The 27,480-nt window shown below is 29.8% G+C and overlaps 3 protein-coding genes across 5 annotated transcripts; 1 reads left to right on the top strand and 2 right to left on the bottom strand.

Annotated features, from left to right (window-relative positions):
* The first annotated feature begins 1,253 nt into the window (after positions 1–1,253).
* On the top strand, positions 1,254–5,546 carry LOC112792791 (ADP-ribosylation factor GTPase-activating protein AGD12-like). Of its 3 annotated transcripts, none has more exons than XM_025836167.3 (9): positions 1,254–1,465; positions 1,945–2,049; positions 2,372–2,453; positions 2,668–2,743; positions 3,159–3,319; positions 3,565–3,838; positions 4,360–4,476; positions 4,600–4,695; positions 5,081–5,546. In XM_025836167.3, the coding sequence occupies exons 2-9, from the start codon at positions 1,998–2,000 to the stop codon at positions 5,354–5,356; spliced, it is 1,134 nt and encodes a 377-aa protein (XP_025691952.1). In that variant the 5' UTR covers positions 1,254–1,465; positions 1,945–1,997; the 3' UTR covers positions 5,357–5,546. The 3 variants fall into 3 exon arrangements, with proteins under 3 accessions (XP_025691952.1, XP_025691953.1, XP_025691951.1); XM_025836168.3 differs by having other exon boundaries at positions 1,255–1,432; XM_025836166.3 differs by lacking the exon at positions 1,254–1,465 and adding an exon at positions 1,477–1,618.
* Positions 5,547–6,788: 1,242 nt separating this feature from the next.
* On the bottom strand, positions 6,789–7,773 carry LOC112792792 (uncharacterized). The gene has a single exon (XM_025836170.3). The coding sequence runs from the start codon at positions 7,511–7,513 to the stop codon at positions 7,001–7,003; it is 513 nt and encodes a 170-aa protein (XP_025691955.1). The 5' UTR covers positions 7,514–7,773; the 3' UTR covers positions 6,789–7,000.
* A 14,517-nt stretch (positions 7,774–22,290) lies between these two features.
* On the bottom strand, positions 22,291–22,965 carry LOC140177796 (uncharacterized). Its single transcript, XM_072210970.1, has 2 exons — positions 22,933–22,965; positions 22,291–22,797 (listed from the first exon to the last, which is right to left on the bottom strand). The coding sequence occupies exons 1-2, from the start codon at positions 22,963–22,965 to the stop codon at positions 22,291–22,293; spliced, it is 540 nt and encodes a 179-aa protein (XP_072067071.1).
* Between the last annotated feature and the right edge of the window lie 4,515 nt (positions 22,966–27,480).

The following is a 27,480-nucleotide window of genomic DNA, read 5'->3' on the forward strand; positions in this document are numbered from 1 at the left end:
ATTTATTTAAAGATTAAGTAATCTTTTAGGAATTAATTTAACTATTTACTCTGATTTTTTTATCCAATTTTAATTTATTTATTTTATTTTTTATTTCAATTTTAATGTATCGTTTTTATTCAATTTCAATTCTTATGATTTTATTTATTTTTTTTTCCATATCAGGAGTATTACGCTCACACTACTTTTTATTTTATTCAAAATGTATTAATATTCGTTGTAATACAGTAAATACAAAAATATTACAAATACACTAAAAATAATTATTATGTATATTAATTTGTATTTTTTTATTAAATAATTAATATTAAAATAATTAAAATTATCACGATAAAATAATTAAATCTGTAATAAATTAATAATTAAATTTATTTATAACATTATAATTTTTTTATAAAATACCAAATGCGTAGTTAATTGATGACTGATCTTTTTATAAAACAAAGCATGATTGTATCCTTAATCATTTTAAGGTAATTAGTTATATTTTGTACCATACCAGAGACTGTTAACTTGTTGTAACAGCTCCTCGTTTCATACTTGTTTGTATTAGCAGTTTACAATTTAAATTTAAAATGAAATTTTGAGCAATATTTAAGAAACAGATTAACGAGAATTTCACACAAATAATAAAGTTATTACTGGACACACAAAAGTGTGGGGAAATACAAAACAATTTCGCTACTTTATCAATAATATTTTTGTCAATTTCTGTTAATTTTTGTTTATGATTATATTTAATAAAAGTGTTTTTATAGATGTGTTTAATAAAAATATTTTTTTATAATTATGTATAATAAAAATATCTTTATATATGTATTTTCTAGATGTATTTCTTTATATATATATTTAAAATATAATAATTAATTATTATTGATATAAGTTGACAAATAATATATTGGTATCCTATACTTTTCCGATAAAAAAGATTTCGCCCTGAAATGTGGTTAAACCTCTCGATCCACTACTTTCAAACAAATTAAAAGATGAAAATAAGATTTAGATTAAAAAAAATAAAAATAATATAGTGTTTGTTTTTAAAAATTAAAATTAAAATTAGAAGATCGAAAGTTAATATTATGTTCGGTGATCTGAAATTAAAATTTTAGTTTTTTTAATATTTAAAAAAATAAAATTTTAAAAAATAAAAATAGAAATTTTAATAATATTTATATTTTATATCTATATTTATTTTAAATCTTAAATAAGATATAATTCAGATAAGTCTCTGTCTCCAAAGTCCAAACTAAACACATCCTAAGGAACAAACTGAAATTAAAAAAAAAACCAAAACAAAACAATACAAAAGTGGTCGTTCCACCTTTCATCGTATCTTTCAACAAATTCTGCCATATAAATATAATAGAATCAATCATTGCTCGCACTTCCACCTTGTACTTTTCAATCGCGTGTGTCTGCGGATTTTTCAAACGTACGCGTTTTGATTCGGTTCCTTCATTCGCTGGTAATTTTATTTTATGTTATGTTTGTCTCTCCTCTTCTTTCTTGCCTTCACGTTTAAACACGTACAATTCCCAGTTTCTCTTTCTCTCTCTCTATGTGTGCGTGTGTGTTGAAATTCCCCTTTTTCCCCTGTTTGAGTCGTGGATTTCTTTGGGTATGATTGGTTTAATGCAAAATAATTGATCTTTTTAATATATTGATTTCGATTGAAAAATGTTGATGCTTCTGGAGATTGGCATCTAGCTGCTGGAACAGTGCATGTGTATGATTGTGTGTAAAGATGTATTATGTAACAAATATACAAAATAACGATTTTGATGCATTCTAATTCTTCGCTGAATAATTACTTGTTGATAAGATTATGTTATTTGTGCAAGGAAATAAGATTTCTGTTGTCATTCTTGAAAAAAGAAAAAAGAAAAAGAAAAAGAAATTGATTTATTAACCAGATTTGTTATTTTTATTGCTTCTTCTTTTCAGATAGTTTGGGTTGCTTGCTAGTTGCTATTATTGGAATTGGTATTTGTTTAAGCATGTCAGTGGCGATGAGAAATAAACCTCTTGAATTTGGGAGGCCTGTAACAAGTAAGCTATATTGGTAACTGGAAATTTCAGATTCTGTTTCATATAAAGAATTATTTTCAACTTATTATATATCTTCAAAGTCAAGTATATAGGCAGTTAACTCTTCAAAGAACTGAGTGCAAAAGTTGGTCTTTAAAAATATATTTTGGCTGGCTAAGCATTTGAAAAATTTCAAGCTTAAAAAGCTTTAGACTTTAGACAGATACCGGACTAGGGTCAAGCTTTATATTTAAAAAATAGGCCAGGTTTAAAAACTATGAAATGCAAAGCTATGTTCACTTACTTTTCTTGAGAAGTAGAATGATTGGTAGTTGTTTTACAGGTAAAAGAAAATTCAAGGACTTATTGCTTCAAAAGGATAATCAATTTTGTGCTGATTGTAATGCTCCACAACCTAAATGGGCGTAAGTCTACTCACTATTTTTGTGATTTATGGTTTAGTCGATATGATTCTCAAAACCAGCGTTTGACTATTGAATATCTTTGTGAAAGATTGATAAGGCATTTTCATAATTAAGCTGTAGGAAAAGTAGCTACAGAGACTGAAATCTAATGAAGACTGTAGAGTCCAAGTTACCTTTTCTTAGTTGTGATGATTTTTTTTAACTGCTTTTTCAGGTCGGCTAATATTGGAGTATTTTTATGCTTTAAATGTTACAATGTGCACAGAAGTCTTGATACTCATATATCAAGGGTAACCATTTCTAATCCATTGTACTTAAGAATTTCCTTTTTCTTGTGAGGAATATTCAAATCCAAGTTCCTTCTTCATTTCTGTCTTAATTAAAGTCTAAGATACTATTACATAGTTGTTATATGGCTGTACTTATGAAATCAGTTTGTTCAACTCTGTTTTATGTTTGGCTGCATCTATTTTCTACCTTTATGTTGAAGATGCTTGCGGGGCAAACTTGTTCTTTCATGCCATTGCCATCATATGATATGTTTTGAAATTTACTGTTTCTTTTCAATGGAGTCACTAAAATCAGTGTAGTGTGCATATATAATGCATCTGTAATAGTAGGGTAGTTGCATATTATATGCTGAACTTGTTTATCTATTTTTCTCATCGAGTATAAATTCCTCAGCTCATTACTTTATACTTCCAGGTTTTGTCTGTGGGGGATGAATGGTCAGATGATGATATTGATGCAATGATTGAAGTTGGAGGAAATTCTTCTGCTAATTCAATATATGAAGCTTATATTCCAGAAGGATATGCAAAACCTCATCCAGATTCCAGTCAGGAAGAGCGCACAAAATTCATTCGGTTAGACATGTTTGCATCTTTACTTTGCACCATACTCTTCTCAGCATTTTTCTGTTAAGCAGTTAAGCAGGCTGCTTTAGATAGAAACTGATATGAACTGTCCTATTAGGCTATGAGCTCAGATTTTCTTCCACCCTCCTTCAATAAGCATAGATTAATCATTGTGGTGTCTCTATAAACAAACACATCCCAATGGTGCGAACCTGGTCAATGGTTAAGTGTGGCATTTTTAATTGTGACTGCAGGTCAAAATATGAATATCAAGAATTTTTGAAACCAAGTTTGCGCATTGTGTCTTCGAAATCTTCTCATCAATCAAGTTTCTCCAAACATAATGCTGATAGTTTCCGGAGCTCTTATGAATCCAGTTTCTCCAAACGTGATGCACATAGTTTTCGAAGTTCTCATGAACCCAGTTTCTCCATGCGTAGTGCGGATAGCTTTCGAAGCTGTCATGAATCCAGTTTCTCCCAATGTGATGCAGATAGTTTTCGAAGCACTACTAGTTTAAAGAATCTGGTAATTTTTTTTATTCTAGAACTTATTCCTTTTATTGTGGAGGCATATTTGTTCGTTAACCACAAGTTGATTTGCATATCATTCTCAGTTAGATTTTAAGTTGTTGTTGTACCCAGATGAGAGTCTTAAATACTGCCTCCATTCCTAAATGTTAGTCTTTTAAGGTAAATGCCCTAGGATTAAAAAATTATTGAGTATATTTTAGATTTTTTAAAAGATAAGATTTAATGGACTAAAACTACTAACTAGTAATAGAAGAAGAATGTAACAAACGTAAGGGTTAAAAGAGTGGGTGCGCGTGTGTATTGAAGTTCTACAATGACAATCAATTTGGAACATGTTTGGTTTTCTTAAATGATTAACATTTAGGAATGGAAGAGTATGTATAATGTATGAGACTTGCATCCACATGCAACTTTACTACTTTATTAGCAATGTAAAGTTGAAATTATTACTTTATTAAAATTGAAATTACTTTACTACTTTCCTTGATGTTTGATTGGTACTGATGATGGAATCAGGAAAGAACGAGAGAATTTATCGGAAAGTTGCAGGTGAAAGTGATTAAGGGCACAAATTTAGCTATTAGAGATATGATGACAAGCGATCCATATGTTGTCTTGAAACTTGGTAAACAGGTTAGTTGTTGCCATCACCATGTTCATTAACAGAAAACTCTTGTTCTATATCTTTAGCTTTTAGCTGAAAAATAATGGAAGCATTTTTTTCTCTGAATATGACTTTGGCGCTTTTGTCTTCAGACTGTTAAGACAAATGTAATAAAGAGTAATTTGAACCCGGTCTGGAATCAGGTGCTTATACTATCTGTTCCTGAGGCTTTTGGCCCATTGGATTTGGTAAGGCTAAATTTTAACTGTTCTTTTTGTCAAAACGGAAATAAATTGTGTTCTACATGATGAAACTGAATTCCTCCCTGATTTCCAATAATGCCATACACCCTTTAATTATTTTCATTGTAAAGTCAAACCCTGATATTATAACCTCCAAATTGTTGACTCCTATGTATATACATATCAGAAGAAAAGGATTATGTGGAAATTTCTCATGATCTTGTCATATGTTGATTTTTTAGCATTTATTAGATGATTTTGTCCTCGCCTTTTTAATCAGCAGTCAAAATCAACATATGACAAGGTCATACGAAAATCTGTCACATTCTGATGATGATATGGTATGAGGAAATGGAATTTTATGTTAACAGATGTGTGTAATGCATTGCAGAAGGTGTTTGATCACGACTTGTTTTCGGCTGATGATATAATGGGAGAAGCACAGGTAGATCTTCAGCCCCTGATTGCATCAGCAATTGCATTTGGAGATGCTGGAATGTTTGATGATATGCAGATAGGAAAATGGCTAAAATCCCACGACAATGCACTAAAACATGATAGCACAGTTAATATAATTAATGGCAGGGTTAAACAAGAGATATCACTTAAGCTCCAGCACGTTGAATGTGGAGAATTAGACTTAGAACTCGAGTGGATACCTCTATAACATTAACATCATGTATAGTTAATTATTAGGCCAATTTAGTAGAGTTAGAGGTAGCTAGTTTTTGGATCCTCCGATTTGATATTAAAAAGTTTTTAAAAATTCTCTTGCAAAGTAATCGGACCTATCGATTACATATTCCTATACAAAAAAAAAAAAGCACATAACAAAGCCAATAAAATTAGATTGCACACATCTAACATTCTTTATCCATAATAAAAAAATTTAGCCACAAAATAAACCTCTGGTTCTACGTCTTTTATTTATTCACAGAAATAAAATAACAATTTTAATTTTAATTTTTATGTAATGGGTATTAAAGGTTAGATATATATATACTCTTACTCTTGACTATATATATTTACAGTGGCACCTATGCGGCTATGCCCAATGAGATTATAGGAAATTAGTAATGAACATGCTATCACGGGGGATTAATTTAGACACCCCTCCTCAGCTCTCCCCCCTACCGAATATTACGTCAGAAAGCTCGTCTGTAGGAAAGGATAATATAAAAAATCTGATGAAATAACAATAATAAACATGACCTATATTACAAATTTAAACAGTAAAATATTGATTTTAAGTTTGAAGGTCCAAAGCCAAAATAACTCAAACGACAATTTTAAGGATTAAATAACGGTGTATACTTCAATTATTTCAGTAGGCTCTGGTGGTTTTGGGTTGACTCTTGCTTTGTTATTATAGTCCATCAAACATTCACGTAAAATTAATTATTTGGGTCACATGCTTAAAAAAACCTATCCTGAAATATCAGCCATTAAAATTAACGACTATTATAAAATATATATTAAAATATAAGATATATACTAAAAATAAATTAAAATATACATATATTTATATGCATAATAATTAATTTTAATATATAAATAATATTTAAAAATTATAATAATTAACTTCAAATAATAAAAAAATAAATTATACTAAAATTTAATCATTAAAATTATCCATTATGTATAATTATATATATTTATACACATTAATTTTTATATATTTTAAATTATATATCAATCATCATAATAATCAAATTTGCAAAATAAAATAATTAAACTTATAAATGATTAAGTTTGTTTATACTAATAGCATAATAAATTTTGGTAAAAATTTAGGTGCATTTAATTTTATGTGAAATTTAATTTTATGTGAAATGAATAACTGTGAGTCTTAAATAATTTAATAAATTTGATTAAATTGTCATGTAACAGTTTTAAACTATTAATTTCACACAAAATTAACTATACTTAACAATTTAATTAAATTTATCAAATCATTTAAGACTTTTAATTATCAATTTTATATAAAGTTAATTACATCTGAATTTCCATCAAAATTTATGCTAAAAACTATAAATTTTTTATGAGATATTAAATATTTATTGGTAGCGGAATAAGTGAGGGTGAAAATGGTATAATAATAATAATAATAATAATAATAATAATAATAATAATAAACATTAACATGACTACAAGGCAACACTATTAACTATATATTATTGCCAATCTACACCACTACATCATCACTAAGGTAGGTACTAACCTTTACATGCAACGTAGAAAAATCAAAATCATAAACGCGAGTAGTAGTAAAGTAGTAGCGAAAGTCAACAACAACGAGACTCAACTCAGCTCAGGGCTCGCGTACCACTAGCTGCAGTTTGTTATTGTCGTCGTCGTTTTCAATGTGATTATTCCGGACCTCACCGCCACCAAACGACGCTGCATTTTGTTTCTGTTTCGTTCGGTACTTCAACAGATACACCAAACCCGAAGCCAATAACAGAACCGCTCCGACCGTTCCACACACCACGCTCGCCGCCATCAGCGCCTTCGACACTCGGTCGCCGCCGTTGGGACCGACGGCAGCAGAGGCTTCGCGGAGCCATGACGGCGGCGCAGCGGGGGAGTTCATGGCCCTAGGAATCGCCACGTTGGAGGAGGTGGTGGAGGACGGAGATGAGTTCTGGCTGTCGCTGTTGAAGAATGACCTCATCTCCGGCGAGGATTTGGCACCAGCGGTCGGCGACAATGTCTGGAAGACGAGGCCGTGATCAGACGGCCGTAGCTCCCTGGCGGAGGAATCTCCAATGAGGATGAGGCTGAGCGCGACGATGACGATGGCGATTACGGCGGTTTCCGCCATGAGAATTGAGGTGATAATTTATTAGTTGGTTATTGGGAGAATTGGTGACATGCATTAGAAGTTAGAAGAAAGAAAAGTTGTGTGTATATATAGAAATTAAGAGAGTGTGAAACGGTGCCGTTTTGCCATTTGTGATTTACTGAAGAGTAACGAACACACTTAAAACTTTAAGCTTGTGAGGGTGAGGAAGGTCAAAGAAGATGGAAACTCTGTCGGAGCATAAAGTAGTTATGCGTTGCTCCTCTCTCTCTCTCTCTCTCCACTCGCCGCTCTCTTCTTTGTCCTTTTACTATTTATTTAGTCCTCTCCCTTTTCCTTTTTCTGTCAATTTATTCCAAATAAATACAAAATTTTCTGTATTTTACGGTGCGCGTTACACTTTTTAACAATATTACTGTTTTTTTTTGGACATTTACAATATTACTGTTTTGAAATGAATTAGTAATGGGAGAATTATCGTGTTCTGGGCTTTTGGCCCAAATGAGCCTTGTTTGGCTAAATGCAATCTGCAAAGGAATTTGCCTCGATAATGACAAGACTCGAAGAAGTAGTTTTGGCTAACTCCGGCTGGGTTTGGTAAAACTTTTTCAGGAGGTGCTTGTGAAAAGCACAAGCACGTCATTTTGCGTTTGGTAAATTAAAAAACTCAAGTGCTTGTGCTTGCGGCTTTTAAAAGTTAGGGGTGCTTTTGAAAGCACCTAGAGGGAGCTTTCCAAAGTTGGCTTGTGCTTTTCAAAATTTAAAAGTCTAATATAACCTCATATGTTAACTAATTTTCAAATTTAATGTTTGCATTAATGTCTATTATAGTATTTTTAAATTTTAAAAGCTATTTTACCAAACACAATTGATGTTACTTATGTTTATTAAAAGTTGTTTTTGATTTGATTTACCAAACATAAATACTACAACTTTTAAAAAGCCATCTTTTAAAAGTTAACTTTTATAAGCTACTTTGAAAAAGTAAAAGCTTTACCAAACTAAGCCTCCGTGCCAATGGTCACGGTAAGATGAGGGAAGTATTTTTTGGATTGACTAGGCATAAAAAGTACGTAGCAGTGAAAATGGACCTCTCAATCTTTTTTAACACTCTGAGAGAATAAAATGTGATTTCTTAATTTTTTATAAATAGGACTAAAAATAAATATGAAAAAGATAATAAAAAATAAAATTAAATAATTGATACTATTTAATTTTTTTTATTAGAGAAGATCCACTCTTGTAAGCGATGAATCGAGTTAAAAGTGAGCAATGACTATTGTCGAAATAAGTATTAAAGTAGTCTCTAAAATTGCACTCGAGTCTCAAAGTAATTCCTAAAGTTAATAATTCCTCAAATTCGTTCCTAAAATTGCACTCTGAAACTCATAGTAGCCATTGAAATAATTACCGTCCATCTTTACTACCGAAAATCTGAGCTGGACTGAAACGACGTCGTTTTGTATTTATTTAAAAAAAATAAAACCTAATTCCCAATACGACGTCGTTTTATATTTATAAAAAAAAACTAATCATTATCTTCACCAATTCTCTTCTTCACTGATGTTCTTCTTCTTCTTCAATTTCATAGAAGCAACAACATCTTCAAAACTAACAAAAATCACAGAATTAAAAAAAAACTAACAATTACAAAAAATCACAAAAAAGAACTAACAACAATTAGAAAAGATCAATTAACCTCAATAACTAGCATCAATCAACCTAAATAGCAACAATCACAAAAAACAACAAAAATTACAGAATCAAGAACACAAAAAATCAACCATGACAGCTACATTAAAAGACAATCATCAGTAGCAATAATCATTTAAAATATTAAACAATAATGATTCAATAACTAAAAAAATTAAAAAAATAACTCACCTTTGCCGCAGAGAAGAGAAGAAGGATGCAGAGGGAGAACAGAGAGCAGACGGCGACAAATAGGGAGGGACTGTCAACTGGGACAATGGAGAGCGCCTGGAGCTGGCCGTGAGAGACATTCTGTTTGTAACCTGGAGCACCTGCCTCGTTGTGGAGCTGTTGGTGGGCTTTGAAGTTGCCGGCGAGTGCGACGGGCTTGAGAACGAAGACGGCGGTGACGAAGGGTTGGGGGCGGTTGACGGAGCGCTTGAAAACAGTGGAAAAGTGTGAAATCTGGACGGCGAGGTCAGAAAGCACCTCGATCTCGTGGTGGTGCGAAGAAGCAGATTGGGAATATAAAAGACTAGGTTGGGGAGGGACGATTGGTGCGGCACCAAAATGGAGGCCGGCGACAAAGAGGGTTGGGGAAAGCTTGCTTGTGAGAGAGATAAGGGGAAGAGAAAGGGCAGATTGGGGAAGGGGAAAGGGAAGGGTTGGGGAAGGGAAAGGGAAGGTTCGGAAAAGGGCGGGGTTTAGTGTGTTTTATTTATTTATTTATTTATTTATTTGTTTGTTTGTTTATTTAAATAAACGTAAAACTACGTCGTTTCTAATGTTCCTTTCTTTTTTTTTTTACTTTTCAAAACAACGTCGTTTTAAGATTCCGACGAACGGAAAATTCCTTAAGGACTACAATGAGTCCCGGAGTGTAATTTCAGGGATAAATTTGAGGAATTATTAACTTCAGAGATTACTTTGAGGCTTTAGTGCAACTTCAGGGACTACTTTAAAGTTTATCTCGACTATTGCCTTTAAAGAGCACATAGGCGGTGATTCAGGTTAAAAGACTAGTGACAATTGCCCCTATGACAAAATTTGGGTGTCATGTCAACTATATCTATATCTGTTCAATTTAGATTCTTGATATCATTTTTTATTTTTAGTGTAGAATTTTAGTGGTATTTTTTAATAATGTGAAGAATTAATATATTTTGTTCTTTTTAATTTTCATATAGAACCGTGAATGGAGTAGGCCACGGATATGGGATGCATGTGTGCTTTACCAGGGTGTGGTGTCAAGTGTGAAGAACTCAGACGATGCGAGTGGAAGAAGCTTGATCGGACGGTCCAATTTGCTAGGACAAATTGATCCATACTGTGTACATTTAGTATAAAATGTCAAAGGCTCCGATTCATACACCCGATAGTCTCCTCTTCGGATGGTATAATCTTTCATCGCCATAATAAGAGCTTCCTTGGAATTGAATTCCATTCCAACGGCAAATTCACCATCTGCGACCGTAAGAATTTCTACCACGACGACATCCATATGAAAAATATTTAATACAGAAATATTTAATAACTGAAATTAAAAGTAAATCAATACTCACTACATCAACATTAATATAAATAAACTTTCTATCAGGTTATTATCTCACTTTTAACATAATAAAAACATAAACACATAAATAAATATTGATTAATGCATACTAATTAATATTTAACTAAATCAATAACTCACTAAAAATATTATTATCTTAAATTTAACTACATAAACACATAAACAATTGCTAATTGAGCATAGTTTTACAAGTCACTTAACTATTTGGTCCATCGATCAATATAGATTATTACAAAATTCTAATCCTTCGTATAAATATATGCATTTACGTACATGCACTCATATATTCCGGAAACTCCAGCGCATGCATGGCTTCCAAGTCCAGAACTCGCATGAAAGATAGCTCCTCAAACAGATGTTCGTTTGCGAGTGCATTTGTAACGTCTGTCACATTCGGAGCCATTGTCCCGTCACCTTGATCTTCGTCTTCGTCTAGAGCTACAACTTTGTAATTGCTTTCAAACTCTTCCCCACTATCACTATTGTAATATTCCCGTTCAATATTTCGGTCGGTTTCAGATTGTTCGAATTCAATGTACAACTCGATGAACGATATTTGAGCGCGAGTTTGAATATACATTGAAAACATCTCTTGCATACTCGCTTCGTCGGTTACATATTTGGTTTGAAATTGAACGAATCCACCAAATACCGGTACGGAATATCTGTATGAAATACATGATATTTTTCTTGACATCTTAGAATCTACCTTTCCACAAATCACACCTTTTAGCTCTTCAAATGAGATTGTGAATGGAATAACAATATCTAACGGATTTTCACAACTAAATTTTACTCCTTCGGATGTTTGTAACAAAATATGACCAAAATAATATACTTTTAACGAGACTCTATCATCCATTTCTCACACTCTCATAAATATGAACTTCACTATCAAAATTTTTAAGTTCATATGAAATAAGAGAGATGTAGGAGTTGGGGGAAGAAGAAGAGAACAAAGAACAAGAAGGAGATCTGAGAAGTGGCATCCGAGTTCTACACACACATATATAAATATGTTTAAATCAGACCCACCGATTAATTTTGTCTGAATTAAATAAAATATATATCAAACAACTCGGACCATCCGAGTTCAATTTTACCAAAAAAAAAAAACTCAAATGGTCCGATTAACTCCGGCCAAATTCAAATTCTCCCTCCAACCAACTCGGATGGTCCGACTAGTGGTCAACTATTTTTAGAACAAAGAAATTGAATGGTCTGATTTTTTTCTACTATTGTTAAAAAAAGCCTGTCCCACACCAGTATCTAACACCTGTATTCTCCATATCTAAGCACAACTCACACATCGGTCGCATATCGAAAAAAATGAGCCTATTTTTTCGTATAGATACCCCAAATCTAAAGATTTAAATTTGTAGTTTTTAGTTTTTAATTTTTATTTTTAATTTTTTTAAAAATACAAATCTAAAGATTAGATTTGATTTGTATTTGAGTATTGAAAAAAATTAAACATACAAATTGGACCTCTAATTTGTTTAAAAATGAAACAAAATTTATCTCGCCACAAATTGAATGTGTACTATAAAATTTTTTAAATTTATATAAAAAAAACACACCAATTAATCATAGTATTGGACTATACATCATTTTTTTTTTCTAAAAGAAATAGCCTCTTAATATATATTGTTCATGTTCATTAATATATGGAGGAGTAGATTGAAATCTAAATTTTTCTTTTTCGTATAAATACTTAGTATCACCGAACTAATAATTCAATTTATTAATAATACATAAATAATATATGATATGATAAAGTTACTAAAAATATATTTATTTTTATTTTATTTTATTTTGTTTACCGGCCAGATTGGATGAAAGGATTTAAAGTTCGATTAGGGTATATATATATGAGTTGATTGATTTAAACTGGTGGATACAATTAGGGTGGAGTTTAAACTTTAACTTAACTGATTTATTGGCTATTGTAATTTGTCATCCTACTCAAATACTCTTAACGAAATTGATATATTTAATAATATACATAAATTATAACTATAATAAAAAATTTATTAAATTTTTAATGTGTAAAGATAGATTTAATTATTTTGCAGATCTTTATAGTTTTACCGAACTTTTAATTAGGTCTCTATACTTTTTTTCTTTTCAATTGGGTTTTTATATATTAATTTTTTTTCAATTTAGTTCCTATTAACGTTAAACGTTAAAAAAATGTTAGTGAATTGTAAAATTATTTGTATACCCTTAGAGACCCAATTGAAAAGAAAAAAACTATAGGAACCTAATTGAAAATTCGGTGAAACTATAAATATTTAATAAAAGATATTCCTATAATCCCTATTCAATGATTTTACGACATGAAAAATATTCTTATAATTTCTTTTATTTTGTCATCATCATTCTTTTGCTTATTTATATATAAATGGTACCAAAAATACCTTTTTTTTTACTTTTAAAATATCTTATCTTAAAAACATACAAAAATAATAGTAATAAGTATATGTAAAATTTGGTTTCCATCATTCAAGTATTCATTATGGTTACGTAACATTTTATATTTGTGTGAATTTATGAAATATAGTTTGTCTTTATCATATCATGGTACACCATAAAAAATCACAAGATTATATAATTTGTATTATTGAAATTTGAATCTAAAAATAAAACCATAGAAAACATAATTTTCAGTGTAATACAGATAATTTAGAAATCAGTTTTTGTATTGCAGCCTCCCACAATCTGAACTAGTATAAGATTAACAATAACATTGATAACGCTGATTTTCAAACTGAAAAAAAATTCTGAAAGAGCAGATTTGAGTTCATCAGGTGTCCTAATAAGATAGTTTTTTTCACAAAAAAATTCAATCAAAGCATGGTAATTTATTTTCGAAACAAAAGAAGTCGGAGTAAATCATCTTTGTGAGACCCATTCATCTCTTTGGGGTTCTTCGGACACTTCCATATACACCTCCATATACCCATCACTAAAAATAAAAAATGCATAACTATATTTAACACATTTCTATTCGCAACTTTTACATGCAACATCTATATAACATATAATATTATATACACAACATTTCAATCAACCATGGATGTATTGAAACCATTATGATAAAAAATAATAAATAATCTTACCTCAATGAAGTTAACAATGGCATTCAGGTTAGATCTATTAGCATCTTTCAGAGCTGACAGCACTTCTAAAATCATTGCATTGTACCTGGTAAGAAGATAAACAAAAGCAACCAAGTCTCAGGACAATTCAAAAGTAACAAAATACATTTTTTATTTTATTGAGGCATACAACAGTCTTAACCACAACTATAATCCTAATCCACATCATTTAATTGCAATAATTCATATAGTATTAGTGATATCAATTTGCATACTCACGAGAATTTTTGGCATCTTTGTCATTTTGAGGGAATCACTCATAGCAATAGAAAGATCAAGTTGATGAATCATAGTGGAAAGATCAAGTTGATGAATCATAGTGGAGACAGAGTAGCATCTTTCCCATTACTAGCAACACGATTGCAGCCTTGATTCTAGGAACCCTAGATTTTTTTTTACCTCTGAGTGTCATTGCTAATGCTCAAATTTCGCCACTTATCCTAAATTATCACAAAAGAACAAAAATTAAAAATCCTAAATATTTGACTCAGTTTTTTCATCAAATTTTACCATTTATCTAGAAAACAGAATACACGAAAAAAAATTAGACACATTGCAGTGAGATTTAAAACCTAAAGACGCAAAATTGAAAAGGCTACTTAGGAGAATTTTGTAACGTGAAGTGAGAAAGGGTGCGAATTGGAGATCTTTGGGAATGTTCTTCCACTTCGCTTTCCCAAATATTCTAGCTCATGCCCTATATTAAGAAACTTGTCACCATGATGTATGTCTATGGTAAAATTCGAATCTCCCATCACTACATTAAAAAAAAGAAGAAACAGAATCCTAATAAAACAGCATCATCACAGTAACAACAATCAACAATTAAGAATAAACCAAATTCATCATCAACAAAATTAATTTATATGTCAATTCACCAATTAACAAAATCCTTGTACATAAATATCCATATTATAAACCCTAAATAAACTATTATATCAAAACAATCCAGAAATCAATTCAACAAATAGATACTCAACCAATGCCATATTTCTAAAAAAATAAAATTAGCATAAACATCAAGTTTTAAAATTGAAAAAAGAAGTTTTTTTTGTCACATGTTTACAAACATTTCGAGTATAGGGAGATCGAGCAGAGGCACAACGCGGAGACGGGAGGCCAGGCGCTACGAGGCTCGGCTTCGTGCGGTGTAGCGATGTCAGGCGAGGCGAAGCAACACGAGGGCTCGGCGGGAGCGATGTCAGGCGAGGCGAAGCAACACGAGGGACGGCGACGGCTTGGACGGGCAAACGGCACAGAAGACCTCCGAACAGAAGAAAACAGAGCAGACTAGCGTAAAGAAGGAGGCGACGGACAGCAGACCACTAAGCGTCCATTGCAGATGACGCCAGAGACGGATAACGATGACGGACTGACACATGAGAGCAACTTAGGATTTTTTTTTCTTTGGGATAAAATGCAAGGGGTGCTTTTTGTATTTTGAAAAAATTAATGTTTGTTCAGCTAGTTACTCCAACTAACTGATAGGAATATTCATTTTTTACCAAGAATATTCTGTTATCTTAAACTTTTTTTCACGGTAGGAACTTAATTGAAAAAAAATTAACTTATAGGAACCAATTGAAAAGAAAAAAATATAGAGACCTAATTGAAAATTCGGTGAAACTATAAGGACCTGTAGAATAATTAAACCGTAAAGATATATATTTTTTAGAGTAGTAATTTGTTTTTTTTTTTTCATTTTTAGAGTCATAATGATATAATATTCTATTTTATTTTCTCATGTGTAACAAAAAGTGAGTAATAATATATTAATATACTACATAAAATAAAAGCACATTAATAAAAAAAAAGTAAAAAGTATATATTGTTAATGTTTTAGAATCTAAAGGCAATTAATTATTAAGCTATATATGCCATTTATAGTAACTTATTAGTAAGAAAAATTATTGTTTAAAAGATGTAAAGATCACCAACTAGGCAACTACGCGAATAAAATAAAGTAAATGCGAAGATGCAAAGTAAAGCTGGGGAGGGCGACCGAAAATACAAAAGGGAAAATTCCAAGGATGCTGCCGCATGTCACTCCAATTCCACAATTGCTTTTGTGAAGAAAAGTTACATATGGAATAGAATTATATTTAATTTGAAGGAATAGTACGAAAGGTAAAAAAGGAAAGAAAAAGAAAAGTAAAAAAAAAAGCAACAAGGCAAAGCTTACATACTCGAATACGAGAAGGAAAAAAAAAAAAAAAACCATCCATCCATGATCAGAACTCAGAAAAGAACACTAACAATACGGACAAGTAAATATTATTATTTTAGATTTATATTTCATCAATAATAATTTAATTTATAGATATTTATATATAAAAATATATAATTTATATTTATTAAAATTTATACTTATAAATTAATATAATTATATTTATATTTTTTAAAATTTATAAACATAAATGATAAAAATTTATTTATTAAAAATAATTTAATATTTATATTAGTCAAAATTATTAAAAATTGTTTGTCTCTTAGAACAACTATACAATTTTTTTTCTGTGCATGTTCTTTTTGTGTGTGTGTTTTTTTTTAAAAGAAAAACTATGACGCTAGAAATATATATAAATTGGATGAAATTAAGTTTGTCTTAATTTAGATTTGACTTTAAATATATATTGAATCAATTTTTTAGATCCTAACATAATGAAAACTAGGTCTTTAAAATTTTAACAATAAGTTATAAAAAAAATTTATTTATAAATAAACTTATTTATAATGCACTTATTTATAAAGAAAAAATTTGTTATTGAGAAATTAATATCCATATTTAAACTTAAATTTATTTATAAATGTTAATTTGATACTTTTTTTTATTTATTTTATAATTCAACAAGTGTGATTAAAAATAAAATAATAAACTTATAATTAATATAATATAATATTATAATTAATTTAAAAAATATATATTTTTTAGTTTTTTTAAAATGTACATGGGTCGAATAAAAATTAGATTTGTTTTGACCTGAACATAATTTTAAATAATGATCGAATCTATTTTTAAAACTCTTATCTGATCTTAAATTCAATAAAATCACACTAAAATAACTTTTAAAATATTGGGATCCATACTGGACATATGAGGACATATATACCCTTAATGACAGCCATACAACTTCCCTCTGTCTGCATGTGTGTGTGCTCTCTCTCTCTTGCACATGCGTGTGTGATGAAAAATATCCATTCTTTATTTTGATTGCATACACACAAATATTTCAAACTATACACAATAATAAAAGAAAGGGAAAAAGACATATAAATTTCTGACTTTTTAAATTTTTGACAAATATATCTTTGATAAAATTTAAATATAAAAAAGTTTTTGATTTTAATAAATGGATGACAATTTAGTTTTTCTATTTATTTGCCTCTCATATATCAAATGAAATTGGTTGACGTGATTAAAACGGTGTCCAGGTGTCCGTTACGGTGCCACGCTGGAAGGAAAATAAAGTTCAAAGGACAAATAAACCCTTGACGTCATTTTGGAAATAAAGTTCAAAAGACAAATAGGTCCTTGAGAATTTTTTTTATTATGCTTCTATTATACTTCTATTATGAGAATTTAGTTTATAAAATTATGCTTGTATTTTGAAATCTAGTTAACTTGTTGTATTCTGCAATTTAAATTATTTGTATTAAAATTGCAAAAATTGGACTTGTTCTGTTTCTACTTTTTTTTCTTAAATTGCATTAGTTCAGTTTTAGTGCATTTGTGTATTATATTAAGATTTGTTAAATTGCATTAGTTCAGTTTTCATCATACCAGTGGCATTAGTTAGCATCAGTTCATTTATGCATCAAGTTAGCATTAGTTTATTTGTGCATCATTCATGTATTAAGTTAGCATTAGTGCATTTGTGTATTATATTAGAATTGGTATCTTTATCCATAATAACATTACGAGAATAATTTTTTTTTAAATTATAGTTCACTTTGTTCTAACAGTATAAATTATGCATGACACAAAAGATTTGTAAAATCAAACTACTTTTAAAAAAAATCGTAAATTGACAAAAGTTTTTGACTAAGAAGACCAAGATATCTGCAGATAAAAAAATTAAATAATTAGATTTTTAGTTATTATTTTTATATGAAAAAGTCTAATTTTTTATTAATAATTAATTTTAACATTTGTCATTTAAAATTTAAAATAATTTAATGTGTATATTTTTACATTTAAAATATTTTAATTATAAAAAATATTGAATGACATATTTTGATTTGTCAAATTACTAATATAAAATATAATTATATATAGAGTAAAAATAGTAGAGAGAAATATAAAAATGGAGAGAGATAGATGAGAGAAGTTAAGAAAGGAGTTTATTAATTTTGAAAAAAAAATCTCAAGGACCTATTTGTCCTTCGAACTTTATTTGTAAAATGACGTCAAGGACTTATTTGTCCTTCGAACTTTATTCCCCTTCTAGCGTGACACCGTAACGGATACTTAGACACTGTTTCAGCCATATCAGCCAGTTCCGTTTGGTGTATGAGAGGCAAATAGACGGAAGGATTAAATTATCCTCCGTTTGTTAAAGTCAAAGATTTTTTGTATTTAAATTTTTTTAAAAATGTATTTATCAAAAATTTAAAAAGTCAAGAATTTATCTATTTTTTTTCTTAAAAAAATATTTTAAAATATGCATATGACAATACTTAAGATATCTTTATTTATATTAGGGGGGGAGAGGGAGAGGGAGAGGGAGGGGGAGGATGTATGACATTCTTTTTTTTGACTGGATGTACCAAGGTCTTTGTTTCAGTTAAAAATGTTAAAATAAAGCAAGTGACACATGAACTGACTTTGCAATAAAAGGATAAATTAAAAACATAAATAATATAGAAAAGAGAAAGAAATTAATCCACCTTAGTAGAAAACCTCTTTCTTCAATTTTAACTAAAAAGCAGTCTAAATTTTAAAAAAATTGTGAATTGACCTTTAGAGTTGTTCTAAATATGCAAAATAATTCTCTAAAGCCCCCTTGAATAAATGTGTAATTTATCTAAATAAGTTTCGTATACATTGTTTTGAAATCCAAAGAATAATTAATAATACACATCACATAAAGTTTAAAGAGATAAAATGCAATTAATTATTTCTTTCTTTCATTTTTTTCCTATCCTTGTTCTTTTTTCTTTTTCTTCTTTTATTTATTTATTTTTTTAATTTTTAAACAGAGAAAGTACTTGTGAAACTAGTCATACATTCAATTATTCGTGTTGGTTGGGTGAGTACCACTCAACACAAACACCATGGATTTTATTATTTGCTACTACTACTATTCAATTATACTTTGATGATGACATTGGTATCACTGTACCACTTGTTGGGTCGCTAAGATAACATAAGATGAGAAGACACTACATCCAACTCAAAATCTGTTAATGGGTCTCTCATCTTATAAACTTTCAATTTTTTTTTATTTTTTTAATGTGGGACTAATTTTATACACCTCACACTTACAACATTAACACATGTCACTACTCATTTTTTTTGCGCTTTTTGTAGCGCACAAATTTTTGTTGGAGGACACAAATTTATTGATACAGCACACAAATCTTTGCATATAGTACAAATTTTTACTGTAAATATATTTTGTTAGTTTGGTGAGTCAATGTTTTGAATATGTAGTTCTCAAAAAATTTCTATACTGCACATAAAAAATTTTATGCTATGCAACTTTTGTGGTCACAAAAATTTATGTGTTGTGCGTATTTCATTGGTTGAGTGTCAATGTTAAAAATGTTTGTGTTGAATACTAAAATTTGTGTATTGTATACAAAAATTTATATAGTGTACATTAAATTTTCTGTGTAAAAAGAAAAAGAAGTGACAGCGACGATAATGATGATAGTGACAGCAGTGGTAACAATAACGGTTGAAGATGGAAGAAAAAACGTATGAAAAAGAAGATCAGCATTGATCGTTAAAAAAAAAGTGAGTGTAAATATTTTTATTTTTAAACAATTTAGTTAAATTTAATGACTTAAAAAATTTAAATATCTAGTATCTTTTGTATGATATAATATATATTTTAATTTGTATCACACATGCAAGTGCGTAACTACAAAAATATAATGTTGTCTTCTAGTACAATTAAAAACTCACTAAATGTTTTTTTAATTTGTGATAATTGATAATTAGTGACTTAATTAAATGGGATCACATGAGTGGACATACACAAAAATATACATCAAACGAATAACGTATAAAAGTGTTTCATTCATGTGATGGATCCAAAATTTTGTCCAATACGAATAAACGACCGTTTGGTGCGGGTGGCCATGCATGGTACCGTACGGGAGAGAAGAATGTTAGCTGCGTTAGAAAACTTTGGTAGTTATATGTTATATGGTAGTTGAGGAGTAATCATATAAATGTAAGTATATATCAATGACATTTTGTTGTACCTATTTATTCTAGGTTCGATCTCTCTTTTAGTTATAAGCTATGTAATGATGTGGTGGCACAGAATCACAAGGACATAGAGATAATGCGGCTGCATTCAACTTTTCATCATAAACTTTCATCATGTAGCGTCATGCACGAAACAAACAAGTGATAACAAATTAAAACTTGTTGACCTAGATGAACTTTTAGAGATGTGCAGATTAATTGAGAGGGTGCTTCTTGAGCTGGCTTATAAAATGAGTTTAATTTTGATAATAGTGTAAAATATTTTATACAATTATGTTATCACAACGGTTTTTTGAGATGACTATTTACGCGTGCAGTTAAGGTAAAAGATAATTATATTTATTAATATAGTGTTATGAAATTGGATACATGTGTAAAATAATTTTTTAGATCGTACATCAAAATTAAATAATAATTACTTTTGTAAAATAAATTAGTTTCTTTTCGTTTTCATCCAATTATATATATATATATATATATATATATATATATATATATATATATATATATATATATATATATATTAGACAAATAAATGTCTAATAAATAGTATTATAAAATAGTTAAATTAAAAAAAATTATTATTAAATAAATTAGTCTCTTTTAAAATGACGAAAAAATTAATATGTCTTATAGAAATTATTTTTAAAAATTTTAATGAATAAAAAATTATTAAACAAAAATATCCAATATAAAATTTCATAAAAGTCGATTTAAATATTTATCCAATGATTATATACTTGTATACTTAGAAAGCAAGTATATATGACAATCTTTTCTTTTCTTTTATGTTCTGTCAAGATTTTTTTATCTTTTATTTCCTTTTTGGGTGAAAGGCTTGAAATTATTTTGGGCCTCGATGGTTACCACCTAACATAACCCCATGACGAGAAGATCTACATAGACATGCTAGGTTAATGTGTGTATGGGATGCGTCTGTGAGTGTGTTGTAAGGCCAAAAACACCACAAAGACATGCAGAAAGGAAGCCTGATCACAGTCCACAATAAACAACCGTCAAGGACAGCCTATTTCAAAAGAAAATTAAAAAACATAAAATCAAGAGTTGAGAGCTGGTTAGTGTTTTTTAAATATATGGATACAAACACAAATACACAAAAAATATATACTTAAAGATATACAAATTTTTATTCTATTTGATGATAATAAATAAGACACGCTAATATAAATTAAATATTAACTAACAAGATACCTGCGCGACGTGTGGACAATACATACGTAAATTAGAAGGACGTGAATATAAAGAATTATTGGTTATTTAACTGGTGTAAAAAAGAAATGACCATCTTTATTATTTTTAAAGTATTTATAAAATTTGAAGTAAATTGTAAGCATTTCAATAAAGAAAAAAAAAGGGAGACATGAAGAATATTAGACTATTCTAGTATTATTTGTATATGCAATGATAATATGAATAATAGCTTAAAGCATTTAAAATATAATTCCATCAAATTGATTGAGTAAGGTCTCACTTGTATTAAATATGAATATTGAAAAAATATTGTAATGGAAGAAATAATGGTTTGAACGTAGGATAAATAGTTGTGAGTTAATAAGTTATAGTTGCTAACAATTGCAAAGAAAAACTGTAAAAATATGAAAATGATATAAGGTTGTAGTAATAAAGTTATAGATAAATAGTTAGGGTTGGATAAATGAAAATGAGTGCATAGAAGAATTATGTAATAATAAAAATATATCTGATGCTGAATGCATTGTCATATATTTCTGAAGATTTCAAGGTAAACAACATTTTCTGTTTTATTTGTGTTTTCATCATGAGCAATTATAATTTTCAACTCCTTTTTATTTGTGACTTTCGAGATGGTAACATAAAATTGACCGTGAGCGAAGACATTTTTTTAATAGCAATCCCACGTGATTCAAGAATTGTCCTTGACTTTTGTTGATTGTCATTGCGTAAGATAGCAAAATGGGAAATTGTCTCCATTGGAATCTAAGAGTAGCTTGGCATCTGACGGTGTGAGTGTCATTATAGGAATAAATACCTTATTGACGGAGTCGTTGGAATTTAACAATTTTGCTTCAATAACTTTATCTACAAGTCTTGTAATTATCAACTTGGTACCATTGCAAAGGCCTGATGAGTGATCAATATTTCTAATAAGCATCACAGGACAACCAATCTTGAGCTTCAATTCATGATTTGGAACTCTCAAGCACTTAATTGTTGCTAAAAATTCTGGTGTGTGCATAGCTTGAATTTCATTGCTACCTCCTTTGAACAGACATTTGTTGGAACTAACATAGGTCTTGCATTCATTGCTGTTCATTGCAGTCATGTAATCATTTACCTCATCTACAACATAAATCGTAGGAGCTAAGACAGTGTGACCTTTCAAGTTACTTTCGTTACACATGTCAGCAATGTAATCAGAATAGATTACTTCGATAATGACCTAAATAGGATCACTATAATCAGTGATAAGGAATTCAGGCGGTATGTTAATGCTATTGCAGCCATCACATGTTCTTTCAGATATTCCGTTGCCGACTTAAATTATCCATTCAACAAATTGCTTTAAACCTTCTACCTGACCATCTGTAATGGTAGATTGCAGTCGCATGTTTACAATGAGCTTTAATACTTCACAATGTTGCCATAGGTATGAAGAGTTTAAAGACACATTAACAATGTCATATCTTGTTCCTTTTGGGATCATAGGCAAAATTTGCCAAAAATTTCCGCCGAAAACAATTGTTTTACCTCCAACAGGAAGTGCTGGTTATGATCATCTTTGAATCTCATCAAATCCTTCAATTTCTTATCCAATGCCTCGAAACAAAATTTTCTCATCTTGGGAGCTTCGTCTGTTACAATTAATTATGCTAATGGACTTCCTTGCTTAATGTAGCAAGTAGAGAACTCATTTGGAGTTAATGGTATGGTAAACCTAGAATGTGCAGTTCGATCTCCAGGTAACAGTAGAGAGGCAATGCTACTAAATGCAACAGTTAGCACTATTTGTCCATGTGATCTTAGTGCTAAAGCTAAAGTTATCCAAAGAAAAATTTTTCTGTACCTCCATGGCCATACAAAAAGAACACACATCCATGTTGACTGCCCGTAAAGCTCATGATTTTATCATATACCCCCTTTTGCTCGACAATTAATATCGAGAGGCAGTCATTATGTTGCTTTTCTAACCAAACACAATCATAATTTAACTCATCAAAAATCATTTTGTTCCGCGTCCTAAGATGGTCGGTATCTCCTGATGGAAATGGCATGGTTGGATAATCGTGCAAGCTTTTTTCATTGTTGTTCAAGATTTGTTCAAAATGTCAATCAAGGTTAAATCCCTTAATTCTTCGTTGTTGAGAAGTAGATATGAAATGTTTAGAAAGTTAATTGAGATGTCATGGATTGCAATTCGTTCATTACCATGTAGCCCAAACATGACTTGATGATCATGCAAAATTCCATCACTTAATAGGATGGACGTTTTTTCCTCAGACAACTTCCGATCACACCATTGAATTAGACAATAGTAGAATCGCAAACCGTAAGAACCAGATTTTAGAATAAAATAATAAACCGATTAATTAGAATAAAATAATAATTTAATTGTCCGAAATATTTCGAAAATATAAAAATATTATTTTGAAAATATAAATGTGAAATTTGGATTTAGTAAATTTTTTCTAAGGTTTTTTAGGATTTTCTAGGGTTTTTTAGGTTTTCGAGGATTTTTTAGTGTCTTCGAGGGTTTATGGGTTTTTCTAGGATTTTTTAGGGGTTTCTTAGGGTTTTCTAGGATTTTCTAGGGTTTTCTAGGGTTTTTCTATGGTTTTCTAGGATTTTCTAGGATTTTTAACTATTTTCTAGAGTTTTCTAGGTTTTTTTTTGTGTTTTCTAGAGATTTTCTAGAGTTTTCTTGTGTTTTCTTGGGTTTTTCTAGGTTTTTCTACGGTTTTCTATGTTTTCTAGGGTTTTCTACGTTTTTCTATGGATTTTCTAGGATTTTTATGGTTTTCTAGGGTTTTCGGCGGTTTTTTTAGGATTCTCTAGGGTTTTTGAGCATTTTTCAATGATTTTATAAGTTTTTCTAGGATTTTCTAGTATTTTTTTAATGTTTTGTAGGATTCTCAAGGGTTTTTCAAGGTTTTTCTCGGGTTTTTCTAAGATTTTCTATCATTTTTAAATGTTTTCTAGGTTTTTTTACTGTTTTATAGGGTTTTCTAGGATTTTCTAGGGTTTCCAAGCGGTTTTCAAAGTTTTTCTAGGGTTTTGTTAGGGTTTTCCAGTATTTTTTAGAGTTTTTGAGGATTTTTTAGGGTTTTTCTATGGTTTTTAGTTTTTTCTAGGGTTTTCTAGGATTTTTTCAGGGTTTTATAGGGTTTTCTAAGAATTTCGAAGGTTTTCTAGGATTTTTTAGAGTTTTCAAATTTTTTTAGTATTTTTGAGGGTTTTCTTAGGGTTTTTTAAGGTTTTCTATAGTCTTCTAGGATTATTTTAGGGTTTTATAGGGATTTCTAGAGTTTTCTATGGTTTTTTAGGGTTTTCGAGTATTTTTCTGAGGTTTTCTAGGGTTTTATATGATTTTCTAGGATTTTCTAAGCTTTTTTAGTATTTTCTGGAGTTTTCAATGGTTTTTAGTGTTTTCTTAGAGTTTTCTAGGGTTTTTTTTAGTTTTCTAGGGTTTTATAGGGATTTTTATGGATATATAGGATTTTCATAGGATTTTCTAGGATTTTCTAGAGTTTTTTTGGATTTTTAGGATTTTATAACGTTTTCGAGGGTTTTTCTAGGAATTTTTATGGTTTTATAGGTTTTTCTAGAATTTTCTAGGGTTTCTTAGGATTTTCTAGGATTTTCAAGATTTTTCTATGGTTTTCTAGGGTTTTTCTAGGGTTTTGTGGGGTTTTTATACGATTTTCTAGGGTTTTCTAAGGGTTTTTAAGGGTTTTCTAGAGTTTTCTTACGATTTTCTAGTATTTTTTAGGGTTTTCTAGCATTTTCTATAGTTTTTCAAGGATTTTTAGGTTTTTCTATGATTTTCTAGGGTTTTCTTTAGGTTTCTAATAGGTTTTTCAAGGGGTTTCTAGGGTTTTTTTAGAGTTTTCTATGTTGTGTGGGAGTTTTTGAGGGTTTTCTTAGTATTTTTCACGACTTTTTAAGAGTTTTCTAGGGTTATTTTTGGGTTTTCTAGGATTTTTGAGGGGTTTTCAGGATTTTCTAGGATTTTCTAGGATTTTCTAGGATTTTCTAAGATTTTGTTAGGTTTTTAGAGGGTTTTTTAGTGTTTTCTAGGATTTTCTAGGGTTTTTCTAGATTTTCTAGGATTTTTTTATTGTTTTCTAAGTTTTTTTAGTGTTTTATAGGGTTTTCTAGGGTTTCTCTAGGATTTTCTATGGTTTCCTAAGGATTTTCAATGTTTTTCTATGGTTTTCTTAGGGATTTCTAGCATTTTTAGGATTTTCTTGGATTTTCTAAGGTTTTCTAGAGTTTTTTTAAGATTTTCTAAGGTTTTATATGTTTAGGTTTTTCTAAGGATTTCTATGATTTTATACGTTTAGGATTTTCTAGGGTTTTTTTGGGTCTAAGGTCTAGGGTCTAGGGGTCTAAGATTTTATAGAATTTTTTAGGGTTTTCTAGGTTTTTCTATGCCTTTCTAAGGTTTTTCAACGGTTTTCTAGGATTTTTAGTATTTTCTAGAGTTTTCTAAGGTTTTTCTACGATTTTCTACGTTTTTCTAGGGTTTTTTTAGAATTTTCTAGTATTTTTTAAGTTTTCTAGGATTTTTTAGGGATTTCTAGGGATTTCTTAGTATTTTCTAAGGTTTTCTAGGGTTTTTTGGGGTTATTTTAGGGTTTTCTAGGGTTTTCTTAGGGTTTTCAAGGATTTTTGAGGGTTTTTTAAGGTTTTCTAGAGTTTTTTTTAGAGTTTTCTAGATTTTTATAGGATTTTCTAGGATGTTTTAGGGTTTTATAGGATTTCTAGGGTTTTCAAGGGTTTTCTCGGTTTTTCTAGGATTTCTAGGGTTTTTTAGTATTTTCTAGGATTTTCTAGGGTTTTCTAGTGTTTTCTAGGATTTTTCTAAAGTTTTCTATGTTTTTCTAAGTTTTTTTAGGATTTTCTACGGGTTTTCTAAGGTTTTTTTACGATTTTCCAGAGTTTTCGAGCGTTTTTCTAGGGTTTTATAAGATTTTATAGGTTTTTAGGATTTTTCAGGGTTTTATCAGGGTTTTCTAGCATTTTCTAGGATTTTCTAGGATTTTTCAGGATTTTTCTATGGTTTTCTAGGATTTTTTTTGGATTTTCTAGGGTTTTTTTAATGTTTTCTAGGTTTGTTTGTGTTTTATATGGTTTTTTTGGGTTTTTCTAGGATTTTCTAGGGTTTCCTAGAAGTTTTCAAGGTCTTTCTAGAATTTTCTTAGGGTTTTTTAGCATTTTTAGGGTTTTCTAGGATTTTCTTAGAGCTTTCTAGATTTTTTTTGAATTTTCTAGGGTTTCTTAGAGTTTTCTAGGTTTTCTAGGATTTTCGAGGTTTTTCTTAGGATTTTCTAGAGTTTTTAGAGTTTTCTAGGGTCTTCTAGGGTTATTTTATGGTTTTCTAGGAATTTTGAGGGTTTTTAGGGTTTTCTTAGAGTTTTCTAGAAGTTTTCCAAGGTTTTCGAGCATTTTTTATGGGTTGTCTAGGGTTTTATAGGTTTTTCTAGGATTTTCTAGTGTTTTATAGGGTTTTCTAAGGTTTTTTTAGGTTTTCTAGGGTTTTCTTCGGTTTTTCTAGCTTTTTTCTAGGATTTTCTAGGGTTTTCTAGGGTATTTTAGAGTTTTCAAGTTTTCTAGTATTTTCTTAGGTTTTTTAGGGTTTTTAGGGTTATTTTAGGATTTTCTAGGATTTCTAGGGTTTTCTAGGGTTTTCTAGGGTTTCTAGGGTTTCTCAAGGGTTTTATAGAATTTTTTGTATTTTTTAGGATTTTCTAAAGTTTTTCTAGTGTTTTCTAGGGTTTTCTATATTTTTTACGATTTTTAGGGTTTTCTCATGATTTTCTTGGGTTTTTAGGGTTTTTTAGAGTTTTTTAGGTTTTCTAGGGTTCTCGAGAATTTTCTTAGGGTTTTCTAAGATATTTTAGGA

The sequence above is a fragment of the Arachis hypogaea genome, chromosome 13 (assembly GCF_003086295.3).
Source record: "Arachis hypogaea cultivar Tifrunner chromosome 13, arahy.Tifrunner.gnm2.J5K5, whole genome shotgun sequence".
NCBI classification, from domain to species: Eukaryota; Viridiplantae; Streptophyta; class Magnoliopsida; order Fabales; family Fabaceae; genus Arachis; species Arachis hypogaea.

What these genes read in the sequence shown, in the direction of transcription:
- LOC112792791 (XM_025836167.3), top strand. Translation starts at nt 1,998, where the DNA reads ATGTCAGTGGCGATGAGAAATAAACCTCTTGAATTTGGGAGGCCTGTA. An exon ending in TTGATACTCATATATCAAGG is followed by an intron (nt 2,744 to 3,158) that starts GTAACCATTTCT and finishes TTATACTTCCAG; the next exon opens with GTTTTGTCTGTGGGGGATGA. An exon ending in CTTTTGGCCCATTGGATTTG is followed by an intron (nt 4,696 to 5,080) that starts GTAAGGCTAAAT and finishes AATGCATTGCAG; the next exon opens with AAGGTGTTTGATCACGACTT.
- LOC140177796 (XM_072210970.1), bottom strand. Translation starts at nt 22,965, where the DNA reads ATGCGACTGCAATCTACCATTACAGATGGTCAG. An exon ending in CTACCATTACAGATGGTCAG is followed by an intron (nt 22,798 to 22,932) that starts GTAGAAGGTTTA and finishes GATCCTATTTAG; the next exon opens with GTCATTATCGAAGTAATCTA.
- LOC112792792 (XM_025836170.3), bottom strand. Translation starts at nt 7,513, where the DNA reads ATGGCGGAAACCGCCGTAATCGCCATCGTCATCGTCGCGCTCAGCCTC.